Consider the following 12,425-nt stretch of genomic DNA (forward strand, 5'->3'; position numbering starts at 1 on the left):
TTTATAAAACTTCTGGCAAAATTTTATCGCTGTTCCTGGTGCATTGTGGGCAGTAATATCTTTTTGGCTGGCTTCCTGCATCTTAAACCAGAATGCAGGTGCCGTTGCTGCAGTGCGCGTTGAAAAAGGGATCAACCTTATGCCTGGCTACGATGTCGTAGTGGCGAGCTGACGAATTTGCCTTCGGCTTCTGCCCAGCTTGGCAATTTTCAATATCACCAGTCTCCGCATATCTGCGCACCCATAACTGCATGGACTTACACTATTAAACAAAAATATATTATTTAAAATACCACGAAACTCTATAAAGTTATTTATCAATAGGAATAAAATATAACTACAAGTAGCTTTAGTTGTAAACACAATAATTATACAATATTTTATAATCAACATATATATAGGTTTACACAGTAATAAAATGCTACTAAAATCCTTTAAGTTACAACAGGATTAATAAAAAATTATCCATTATAAGGATATTTAAGAAAATATTATTATTAGTATCCTATTAATATAAATTAAAATAGATTAAGTTTTAAATTTATTAAACAATAATTAAATAATTATTTATTCTTAATAATAAATTCATCAATAATAATAAAAAAGTATTCATTATTCAAATATTAATTTTTTATGTTATTATTTTATTATATTTATAAAAAAACAAAATAATAACATTATTTTATTATATTTAAAAATATAGAGAACTTTAAATAAATAAGTGAAAATAATTAATTCAATCAATGACCCAGAATATAAACATAATAATTATCTTATTTACTCACCGATATCGTTAAACGCCTTTCTATTTCACTAAAGAAAAGATCTATCTAAAACAAAAGATCTATCTTTTGTTCGTGCAAAATAATTACTTCTGCCTTTTTCAAATTTGTGAAGTGTTGAGACATGTTGAGCTTTACACACGAATTATGTAGCAATAAACTATGAAAATGAAATGCTCATAAATTAACAACTAAGAATATAATTTTATTTTGTAAGTTGGGTGATTTGGAAAATATTTAAAGAATTGACGGTAGTTACTTTATAAACGGGCTAAATAAAATGACCCGAGAGTTCCGTGGTCGCCACAAACATTACAAATTTAATACTCAAGTATCGAATGATTAGAAATTTAGAATTAGATGTTGTTTAAAAATATTTGGTAAACACTACAAAAAGAACTCGTTGTTGCTTGGGTTCGATCCTGCGACACTTTGCCCGAAGACTCAAAGCGTTAACCATTACGCCAAACGTGCAATTAATAAGTGTTTCGAAATATTGTAATGGATTCAATAACATAAATATACGACGAGAAGATTCCTTTAGATATATTTGTATGGGTATAATTTGTGTAGCTCGATCGTTCGTTGTTCGATTTATTAAATGTTTGTTAAGTATTATTTTTATCTCTACCCTTGTTTTATTCATAAAATCTTTTACGAAATTCTTACATATACCGACACAATAATTTATAGTATATACCAATGTGTGCGTAATGAACAAACGTTTTTATGCACATTACTACGGAATACCCACACAGGGATATTGTGTAGCGATAGTTGTGTCGATGTGTTGGTGTATACTAGTTATCGTTGCAATTTGTACATTACATACTCTGTATCTTCTGCAAGTTCTTGGTGAGGATGTCCTTCTCCCGCTTCAGGTTCTCGATGTCCCTCCTGTCGGCCTCCGCCTGCTTCTTGCCCAGCATCAGGTCGCGCTCCATCACCGTCACTTGTTGCCTCAGACGCTCGCTGTATGCCATGATTATTAACATCGTGATTGACTATGGAAGTTAGATGTTTAGTTACTAGCTGCAAAAAGAATTGTGACCATGGGCGGCGCTTACCATCAAGTGACACGTATGCTCGTTTGCCCCTATTCCATAAAAAAATTGCAGGAGAATTTCAGGGATTCTCCCACAGAGCGTTGTAGGGTTTTAAAACTGTTATTATCGGAATTTTTAGCTTAGCATAGGCGTAATAAATACCTATATAAAATGTTTGGTTGTGTGAGTGAGGTTACCAGTGGACCCTAGTCCCCAAATCTCACATCTACAGCGAACTTCCAATGTGTCTGGCAAGATATTAACACCAGTGGAATCTATATATAAATGTTACATCAATAGCTGCAGAGATCGTTGCGGCCTTTGCATAGAAAACTTTTTAGCTTTTATAAAGTTACGTGCTGGCTCTTACAGCCGTATTCAGAGTAATTTAATGGTAAATTAACCCAGTCTTCAGTCCTTTAGTGCCGAAGTTTAAGTAATCATGAAATGTCTTTGAGTATGGTGGTTAGGCCTCTTGTACGGCTTCGATCTCTCGGCTTTTACTCGAGCTGACTATGACTTGGCACTTTTAGTAATAAAACAAAGAAATGTATTGTTCTCACCGATCAGTTTCAACGCCAACCTTGCTATGCTCCAGAAGCTGGTACTTCTTGGTCTGCTGCAGGTTCTGCTTCAAGAGCTTCGACGCTTCGTTGCGTATTTTGTTGCTGTCGTCGATCGTGTTCTGAAAGATACAAGTTCAATCAAACATTTTATATTTGCAATGATATTTTTGTCTATATTATTAAGAAAAGCTCTACCAGTTTCAAGTCGTGTCACGAACGCTGCGCATGAATTAGAGTCCTCGCAAGAAGAATCGCCAGTAATGGAACTATAGTGCGTTCTGTGCTCTGATTGACTGACTCAAATAAACGAACGTGGTCTCAGTTTTTTGGATTACTTTAAACGTAAAGCAATTTCTCACACAGAGAAGGTTTGATCACTACGCTTGCTAATGCGGGTTGGTGTTTTAAAACTTATTATTAAACATTATATTAGACCCAGATTCCCTCACGATGCTTTCCTTCACCGTTTTACAGTGGTGTCCAAAAAATCTTATAAAGTACATCTCGGAAAACATAACTTTGAACCTTATTACTCTTACCTTAAGTTCCTTAGTAGTATGATTTAGTTGTGTCTTGGTCTTGTCCATTTCCGCGTGCATATTCTCCAGTTGTTCCCTTAGCTGCGTGCTCCTGTTCACAGCAGCTTCTTGCTCAGCATGAGCTGCTTCCAGTTTCGCTGTCATAGCATTCAACTGGCGGTCCCGACGTTCTATCGCTTTATCTGCTTTCATTAGCTGTGAAATGAGAAAAATATATTTTGAAACTTAAACAAGGTTTTAAAATTAAAAGGAGTTAAACTGACATGGTCACTAACACTATTATTAGAACTTATGACGGGATATTTACCATGTTTATTCACTTTAGTGAGTTTCCGATATTTCGGCACTGTTGCAAGCGCCATGATCACGGATTAACAGTTAATCCGTGATCATGACGCTTGTAAATATCCCGTCATAAGTTCCAATAATAAGGTTGTTCTTCTGTACTAAGATGTTAAAAGACCATAGGTTTTAATTACTTTTTGTTCTGTGTAGCTACCGAGCATCTGGTGTTTCGGGTGTCCATGGGCGGCAGCGATTGCTTACCATCAGGTGATCCGTCTACTCGTTTACCGGCTTATACCATAAAAAAGAGAGCTTCCTAGGGAAGCATCTCATAGACGCCCCTAATTTATTTGTCTCCGTCGTCAGTCTATAGGCAGTTGGGCCCGAGGGTCTTGCAGCGCCCCTCTGTAACCTGGCACACTAGGCACTTGTCTAGTTTGCCGCATAATCCTCAAGGATCTGCAGGTTTTTTTCCATGGAATAGGAGGCAAACGAGTCACCTGATGGTAAGCGATCAGCGCCGCTCATGGACACCCGCAACACCAGAGGAGGTGCGTTGCCGGCCTTTTTAAAAAGGAGTACGCTCTTTTCTTGAAGGTTTGAAGGTCGTGTCGGTTCGGAAATACCGCCGACGATAGTTAGTAGTACATTTCCTTACCTTATCGCTGAGGTTGGCGATGGTGTTTCCCCTGGCGTCCACTTCCAACTTGAGGTTCGCGGTTTCAGACTTCAGGTGGTCTACCAGACGGTTCTGACGAACTGCGTTGTTTTCAGCTTCCTGAAAACACATTATGTTATTTATTTTCCGAATATATGTAGGTGAAGGGAATTCAATGTCCCTTTTGTCATACACATTGCTAACAATTTGGAAAATCTTCGAAAATTCTTTTTTAGTCTTGGAGTTCTAACATAAAGCTTTTCCTATTTTACTTATTGACATAAAAAGTACTGTTAAAATTTTCATACAATCCTGTCAACCAGATATTTGATCCTGGACAAATTGTATTTTCATATAAATTCATCGCCATCCTAATAAATTCACAGATCTTTGATATAATTAAAGCATTAACTGCCGAAAGAAAACTGTTACAAGGCAAATCCTCCGCTAGTGAGGCGGTTAACGTACTAATATAACAATAACCTCTACTGTTCTCGACCTCTCACCTCAATCTGCTCCTCAAGCTTGGATATATTGATTTCCTTGTCATGGTTCTTCCCCTCCAGTTCCTCCACATAGTGCAAGGAGTTGGCGAGCCTCTGCTTCACAGCATCCAGCTCGCCTTGGAGACGAGCCTTCTCTTTTTCAAACTTCTCCTTCTCTTTGGCCGCTGATGTTGCTCCGCTAAAATATTTTTATGAAGGTTAGTTTTGGAAAGACAGTGTATCTAGTTTTCTTTAAGGATTAGAGAGCTACTGAAATCTGAGTAACCATTACAAAAAGAAATGAGACTGCTCCCAAATCAAGGATACTCTATTTTGAGTCACAGCTGTGAGACTTAAGAAAACGTAATACTTGGTAACAATGTGTCCAATTCGTAATCTTACGTGAGACCTCGTGGCAAGGACCCTACGATCGATCAGACGAATGACAGTTTCGACAGTCAACCTATATCTTTAATCTATAATATTAAAATAAGTGGTATTTTCCTTCTCGACGCTCTAACTCCAGAACGTACGAACCGATTTCCACGGTTTTGCATTCGTTGGAAAGGTCTCGGGCTCCGTGAGGTTTATAGCAAAGAAAATTTAGGAAAAAATTCAAGAGAAAAGCAGGAAAACAGGGAACATCATTGGTGGCGAAACGGAGTTCGCTGGGTTTGCTAGTCTTTTTCTATAGATTTGCTTACTGGAGGTAGAATTTTAAGATTTTCTGATCAAACGTTTGTCTTCACGCTACGCTGTTGGATGCAGATCACTTCCAACTGGCTGATATGAAAGTCGTTGAGGGAGACCTATGTTTAGCAGTGGACGTCTTGTGGCTGTTACATATAGTGACGATAAATGAAAACTTTTTTTTGAGGGAGGTAAATCATCCAATTGCTTCTCCCGCCTTGGGCGAGGCGAGAGGGAGTGTCAGACTCTTACTGACTAAAAATCACCTCGTTCCTACTCCTGCTTTTCGAGCCGGAGCCCCTATAAACCCGCTAGGTAGTCCGCAGCTCCGGAATGAATGAATTAAAACACTTACGCATCTTCTTCACCAGCTCGTTTCCTAGCATCCAGTTCCTTCTCAAGTCTGACGATCTGTCTCTTCATGGTCTCTAGACTCTCGACGCTGGTCAGCTCTCGAGCGTGCATCGCGTCTGCTAGAGCTTGGGCCTCCTCTGTCAAGGTATAGAAGAGAATAAGTGGTGTGCTGGATATTAGGATTGGGACTTGGAAGGGAAGGCCTTTCCTCTCCCCTCCCCTCCGGGAGGGGAAAGGGAAAGGTGTTGGATTTGGTCTAAGATTCTCCAGTTGAGCAAAGTATTATTGGGGTTATATTAAGCTAACAACTTACTGATTTCCGTTTGTAGTTTTTCGATGACTTTGTGATTTTCCGATATTTCAGCCATGAAATCTGATACGGTGTCATCGAAGCGACTCAGTTTGACCTGAAAACATTAAAATGGTATAAGTTTTACATTAGGTACAATGTATTTTTCAAACCACTCGACATAATATGTTTCGCTCCTCCACGGAGTATCTTAAGGAGGTATTGATTCGGCGGCTCCCGCAGCTCGAAGTTTTAGATTCTAAAAACTTTATTGTATTGTTAGTATTTTTTTACTGGAATATTTGGCAAACGAGCAAACGAGTCGCCTCCCATGGACACCCGCAACACCAGAGGAGTCACAGGTGCGTTGCCGGCCTTTTAAAAAGTAGTATGCTCTTTAATTGAAGGTCGTATCGGTTCGGAAATACCGCCGACGACAGCTCATTCCAGTAAAGAAGGAAAGTAAATAATATAAGAGTTAGTTCCTCACCTTGAGTCCCTCTTTCGCCTCGCAATGTTGTGCATTCTCCTCCTTCAGCTTGTAATACGTGTCATACAGCTTGGTGTACACGTCGGTGATGAACTTCATACCCTCCGACTCACGGAGCTGCTCCAGGACCTGAGGGAAGACAGAAGATACAGAGCCAAGAAGACAGAAGAATATTGTATGTAGAAGTAGAATTTATGCCGAAAGATACAGAGCTAAAGTTAAATAATTTATTTCAATTAGACCAATGCAGTACTTATGAAAGTCTAACAAATTTTGTTAAAGTAGTAATAAAAATGTCTCGTTATTAAGAATAAAATAATGAGGTTTTATGAAAAAGACGGACCAAATTGGCGATATATTAAAGCATGGCCCAATTAAAAGTACCCTTAACCGACGAGCAAGTTTTTTTATAAAATAAGCCGGTATACGAGCTGACGGATCACCTGATGGTAAGCAATCGCTGCCGCGGGGATTGGGATTGATGTAGGTTGCTTCCGACCAGGCGATTGTAGGGTTGGCCTTCATTACTAGGAGAGGCCTATGTTCAGCAGTGATTGTCTTATGGCTGGCCATGAATAGCTAATCCTAACTGCTAATAGTTTCAACAACATTATATGCACGAGTGTGCAAGTTGAGATGGATAATATCATTTTGTCTCTGTCTCTGATCAAATTGAATATCCATGCGTACGTTCTCTACGCATCCCGAAATCATTGATTCGATTTTAATGAAAGTTTATTTATTTATTGCTGGGCTTTTTTCGGATTTTCGAAAATTTATCAGCACTTAACCTGGAAATGTGCCCGGTATATGGCAATAGGTTCACTCCCTATTATTTGGCACTTACATCATAATTTGTTAAAAGTGAGTGTACATTATACAGTGCCATAATGTGCACCTCTGCCTACTCCTTTGGGGATTAAAGGCTTGACAATATGTATGTCTGTATGTTTATTTATTTATTTTGTTTAATTGGACTCCCAACAAAGGATACACTTACATGCTAAGATACAATTGACAATAATTTACATGATCCTGTGATCCTTCAATTACAGGGAATCACATACTGCGAATTTAAACTTGAGCCCTTAAATACCCCCCCCACCTTATTACATGGGACTTATAACACAAATGGTGAAAAATGAAGTAATGTGCACCTCTGCCTACCCCTTCGGGAATGTGTGTAGGAAGTATAAGGGGAAATAAAAGGCGTGACGTTGCTCTTAAATTGATTACAAAGATAAATTCAATTACAATAATTTTTAACTCTACTGAGATTAAAAGAAGGTAAGTAATGATGCTTTAGTACAGCGTTTTGAGGAGGATGACGACGGTTTCTTAACCAGAAAAAACTATACCTACGTTTGTAAGGGATAGCACCCAAGTAAAATAGGGGCGTACAACTAGTAATAAAAATAGGATTTACAATGCCATATTCCCTCTCCGCTTCGGTGGTCTCTGAGCCGATGTTAAGCGCCACCGCAAAGTCCTCCTCGTCATCCATATTGGAAGATAGCACTAAAACTTAAACAATTGAAACACTAAAAATATTTACAAATAATTATTAAAAACTAAAACGGGTAAAAATTGGTATAAAATAATCTTTCGGTCTTCGGTGCTCCGCTGTTTATTTCGTTGCCTTGGCAACGGCGTCGTGTTGATTAGATTGGAAAAACAAAGTTTACCATAGAGGTTGTAGCTTTTGTCATCTATGGAGTTTTGGTGGTTTCAACAAGATTTTTTATTATTGGTCCATTGGCCTATCTATATCTATATCTATACATATAATAAAATCGTAGAAAAGTGCTGTCTGTACATTGAAAATAAAAATAAAAAAATAGCAGGGGTTATTGTTATGTCGATGTCGAACCCAAAAATGTAATTAACTTTTTTTTGTCTGTTTGTCTGTTTGTCTGTTCGTCTGTGCGCGCTAATCTCAGAAACGGCTGATCCGAGTTGGATGCGGTTTTCACGAATATATTGTGGAATGCTTAAATTTACATTTAGTGTTTGTTTCATGTCAATCGGTTCATAAATAAAAAAGTTATGTCAAATTAAAGAATCACGTCGAACATTCTATGCTTATACCATTAATCTCCGCAACTATTTGACGGATTTGGTTGAAATTTGGTACAGATATAGTTTAGAACCTTAGAAAGGACATAGATATATTTTTATTTCAAAAATCAAAAAATAAAAATAAGAAATAAATTATTTATAAATAATTCTATGTCGATCGTTACACGACTTCGGTTCATGTTATTGTTTTAATTCATCGAAAAAAAGTAAATAAATAGTAAAAAGGTATGAAAAAAATAATATCAATATAATAAAACATTTAGTACAAAGAAAATGCTCTAACGGAGTATAGATAATTCTATGTCGATAGTTACACGACTTCGGTTCATGTTATTGTTTTAATTCATCGAAAAAAATTAATAAATAGTAAAAAGGTATGAAAAAAATAATATCAATATAATTAAACTTTTAGTACAAAGAAAATGTCCGAACGGAGTATAAATAAATAATCCAAGTTGTCTTTATCCTCGATAGATGGCGTTGGGATCGAAATAGATCGCGCTATGGTTTCGTTACATTCAATTGGTTGGGTATCGGCCGAGCGCTTCGGTACTATCGTAGAAAAAGTGTATTATCAGTCGTATGATTATTTGTCTGTAGTGGTCCTGCTGTTTCGTATATTCTAAATTGGTTTCGTTGTATTTGTCAATTAATAAGTTTATTTGTTGGGTTTTCCTGGTTTTTTGGTTAAACTATTTAACGTAGGTTTAGTTTGATATCGATTATTAGTAGTTACTGTAGTTAGTTTTTTTAATAAAATTGTAAGTCTAATTTATAAATTAATTAGATTAGATTTAAGTCGTTTCTTTTAAATTATTTAGTTTAAGCTTGGTTATTATAGCATAGAGGATAGGTTGTAATATAGTTTCTTTTTTAATTGTTATAAATTCGTAATTCGTAGCTTTCTTTAGTTTTAAGTTAGTTTAAGTCCGTTTTTAAACAATTTTTTCAATGCCCTAAGTGAGTATACATCTATTAAATTCAAACGCAGAGCTCATTGTGTTGATTTTTGAAGAGTTCCCTGGAATATCTTCCACATCTCATTTTTGAAGAGATCCCGCGAGATCGGGAACTATGTGGTTAAAACCAAAAATTTGCCGGAAGTCACTATTCCACGCGAACGAAGTCGCGGGCAAAAGCTAGTCTATAATATAAAAATAAGTCGGGTTTTCCTTCCTGACGCTATAACTCTAGAACGCACGAACCGATTTTGCATTCGTTGGAAAGGTCTCGGGCTCCGTGAGGTTTATAGCAAAGAAAATTCAGGAAAAATTTAAATGAAACGCACGGAATCAGGGAAAGTCATTGCTGGTGAAACAGAGTTCGCCCGGTTTGCTAGTTGGTCTATAAAGAAAAGTTTATTGAATCAGTTGTACGTAATGCAAATGGCTGTTACTGGTACTTTTTTATGGTATGTATTAACCGGTAAACGAGTAGACTTATCACCTGATGGTAAGCAATCCCCGCCGCTCATGGCCGCCCGAAACACCAGAGCACCAGGAATTTAAGGGTTGTTGGGGAATCGGAGATTGGGAAGATTGGGAAGGGTGGTAATTGGGCCTCTGGTAACCTCACTCACACAACGCTAGCGTTGTTTCACGTCGGTTTTCTGTGAGGCCGTGGTATCACTCCGGTCAAGCCGGCCCATTCGTGCCGAAGCATGGCTCTCCCACACATAAATGACGACGAAAGTTCATCAGTAACAATTTTAAGTTATGAAAGGAAGCATTTCGCTTTATATTCAATTTATTTAGATAACTGGATAATTGAACAGCTACCATTATATTATCATCTAAACGAAAGGAAATTGACTTTCAAAAATAAAACTAGAACAATCCCAATTTGTTCTTGCATCCCGTTCTTCCTTACTTCATGAGAAAGAGACAACAAATGGAGGATTAAATAATTGCCGTGATTGAGTTGAACAATATAATTGTGGTCTTGATGAGGATGTGACCAGTTTGCTAGTGGCCTTGGAACTCCCTCTGGATCCTGGTTTGGCTGGTAATCCTTTGATTTGGGACAAGGTGAAGGGACATTTGAATCCATTGAGGTAATTGCTAGGTGTTGTTAAAGAGTTTGGTATTGTGAAATATGTTTTGTTATGTCTTTTTTTAAGGTATAACGAGCAGACGGATCACCTGATGGTAAGCAATCGCTGCTGCCCATGGACACTTGAAACACCAGAGGTGTGCGCTGCCGTTGTTACACGTCGGTTTTCTGTAAGGCCGTGGTATCACTCCGCCGAGCCGCCCCTTTCGTGCCGAAGCATGACTCTCTTACACTTTAAATAATGTCTGGCTAACTTGGGTAAAAGCTAAATCATACTATATATAACTGACAAATGGTTGTGGTTGCAATTTTTAGTTATACTGTAATATCTGACTGATAGTGCACGGTTGGTGCGGTGGCTGCCACGCAACGTGTCGCGGTTTCGATTCCCGCACGGAACAGCTCTTTGTGTGATCAACAAATTGTTGTTCCGGGTCTGGGTGTTATGTGCATCTCAACTTGTACGTTTGTAAACGCACCCACATCAACTCGAAGGGCAGGAGTAGGAACCGTGTGGTTTTAATCAGTAAGAGTCTGATACTCTCTCTCGAATTACCCAAGGCGGGAGAAGTTATTGGATGATTTTCCTTAAAAAAGCTAAGTAGTGTCTGAACTGACATTTCTACAATTAATATGGTAATGTTCAAACTTGATTTAAATCACGGAACACAGAAATAAATAAGACTTAAATATATGCAATTATGATTATGCATTCATCATACTAACTGCAATTTATTTTGCTTTATTGCCACAATAAAACATCTGATATTTACGTTCAAATCTAAATAATATAACAATTATAAATCAATGGAATAATGTTAAGTTTGTCGACAAGACATCTTGTCTTGTTTATAAAGAACTAATCCGCACTTGGCAACATAGCCCAAAAAGCAGGAAAAGGAAGTGTAAAATAATCTAGATGAAAACAGGTAATTTTTATAGTAGGCAGTGTAAAAACTGAGGTTGCAAGTAACCAGATCTCGTACGAAACAACAGTTCATAATTGGATCACTACTTCCTGCATCTGTGCCAAAATTTATCATTCTAGGTCGAGCAGTTTTCGAGATACGTACCTGGGACGGACGGGTTGACATAACACTTTTTCTTTGTTCGGTTTCCGCTGTTTTTGTTGTTGTTTGTGCTTACATATTTATTGGTGTTAAATATTTAATGACCATTTTTGATCTGGTTTTAATTCTCGGTAAAAAAATTAAGGTAGTACTCGTAATGTCGTCGAATGTTCGCGGCAAACCAACATGGTTAATTGTTTCATCAGCTGTAGTTCATTATACGGACCTTGTGGAATCTAGAAAATATTTCCGTGAGTTAAGGCGTTTTTGCCATACCTATTATTGGAAGTAGGTATAACAGCTCACACATAGGACCCACTTAGTTTTTAAGTCAAATTTCCGTGGTGCTTGGCGGCTTCTCCCAGTTGTGCAGTCTCTTCTCTCAAAAAACGTAGCTACATTTTGATTTTCTCCTGTGCCGTGTGTGTTTATAAACATACAAGTTCACTTACATATGACACCCAGACCCAAAACAACAACTTGTGAATCACACAAAAAATTGCTCCGTTCGGAAATCGGATGTTTGGATGTCACCAGTAGAGGCAAGAGACTCCAACTTCAAACTTTGGCGCCCCCAGAATTTGTCGCCCTGGGCCATCGCCCCATCACGCCCCCCCCTAACGCCGGCACTGCTTACAGCATTTGTTGAAAAATTCTAGATTTTGTTTCCTTTATCACATACCAATGCATTTATTAAGTATCTACTATATATATTATCTGTAGATAGGAAAAGTTTCATTGATACCTGTCAGGGCCCGAGACCACATCCTCATGCGGTAATAACCTTCGAGCCACCACGACAATTTGGAGACAAAAGAATTATTAATTGTACTAGTACTTATAGTACTGGGTAGGTACTATACTATGTAATAACTGTGGGTTTGTTCATAGCATAAAAAATTAAGAAAAAAAACATGGTATTTTTAGCAGTTCTTCTTTATAGCAATCTATAGTTTGAAATGAAATAGTTACACTATGGAGCTGACCGAAAGATAGACTGTTCAAGTTCCTTATTGTGAGGTTATTGTAGGCCCAATTAC

At 37.7% G+C, this 12,425-nt stretch overlaps 1 protein-coding gene across 1 annotated transcript in view; it reads right to left on the bottom strand.

The window, feature by feature from the left end:
- LOC118270249 (cilia- and flagella-associated protein 58) overlaps nt 1-7,832 on the bottom strand; it is a 35,503-nt gene extending 27,671 nt beyond the window's left edge. Inside the window, exons 1-9 of the mRNA XM_050698114.1 lie at nt 7,611-7,832; nt 6,185-6,313; nt 5,719-5,812; nt 5,407-5,542; nt 4,383-4,560; nt 3,877-3,996; nt 2,934-3,128; nt 2,392-2,513; nt 1,615-1,754 (exon numbers count right to left, since the gene is read on the bottom strand). Of these exons, the coding sequence (XP_050554071.1) occupies nt 1,615-1,754; nt 2,392-2,513; nt 2,934-3,128; nt 3,877-3,996; nt 4,383-4,560; nt 5,407-5,542; nt 5,719-5,812; nt 6,185-6,313; nt 7,611-7,688 (1,192 nt within the window). The 5' untranslated portion in view covers nt 7,689-7,832. The remainder of the gene's footprint in view (nt 1-1,614; nt 1,755-2,391; nt 2,514-2,933; nt 3,129-3,876; nt 3,997-4,382; nt 4,561-5,406; nt 5,543-5,718; nt 5,813-6,184; nt 6,314-7,610) is intronic.
- Nucleotides 7,833-12,425: the final 4,593 nt, after the last annotated feature.

The sequence above is a fragment of the Spodoptera frugiperda genome, chromosome 13 (assembly GCF_023101765.2).
Source record: "Spodoptera frugiperda isolate SF20-4 chromosome 13, AGI-APGP_CSIRO_Sfru_2.0, whole genome shotgun sequence".
In the NCBI taxonomy this organism is placed as follows: domain Eukaryota; kingdom Metazoa; phylum Arthropoda; class Insecta; order Lepidoptera; family Noctuidae; genus Spodoptera; species Spodoptera frugiperda.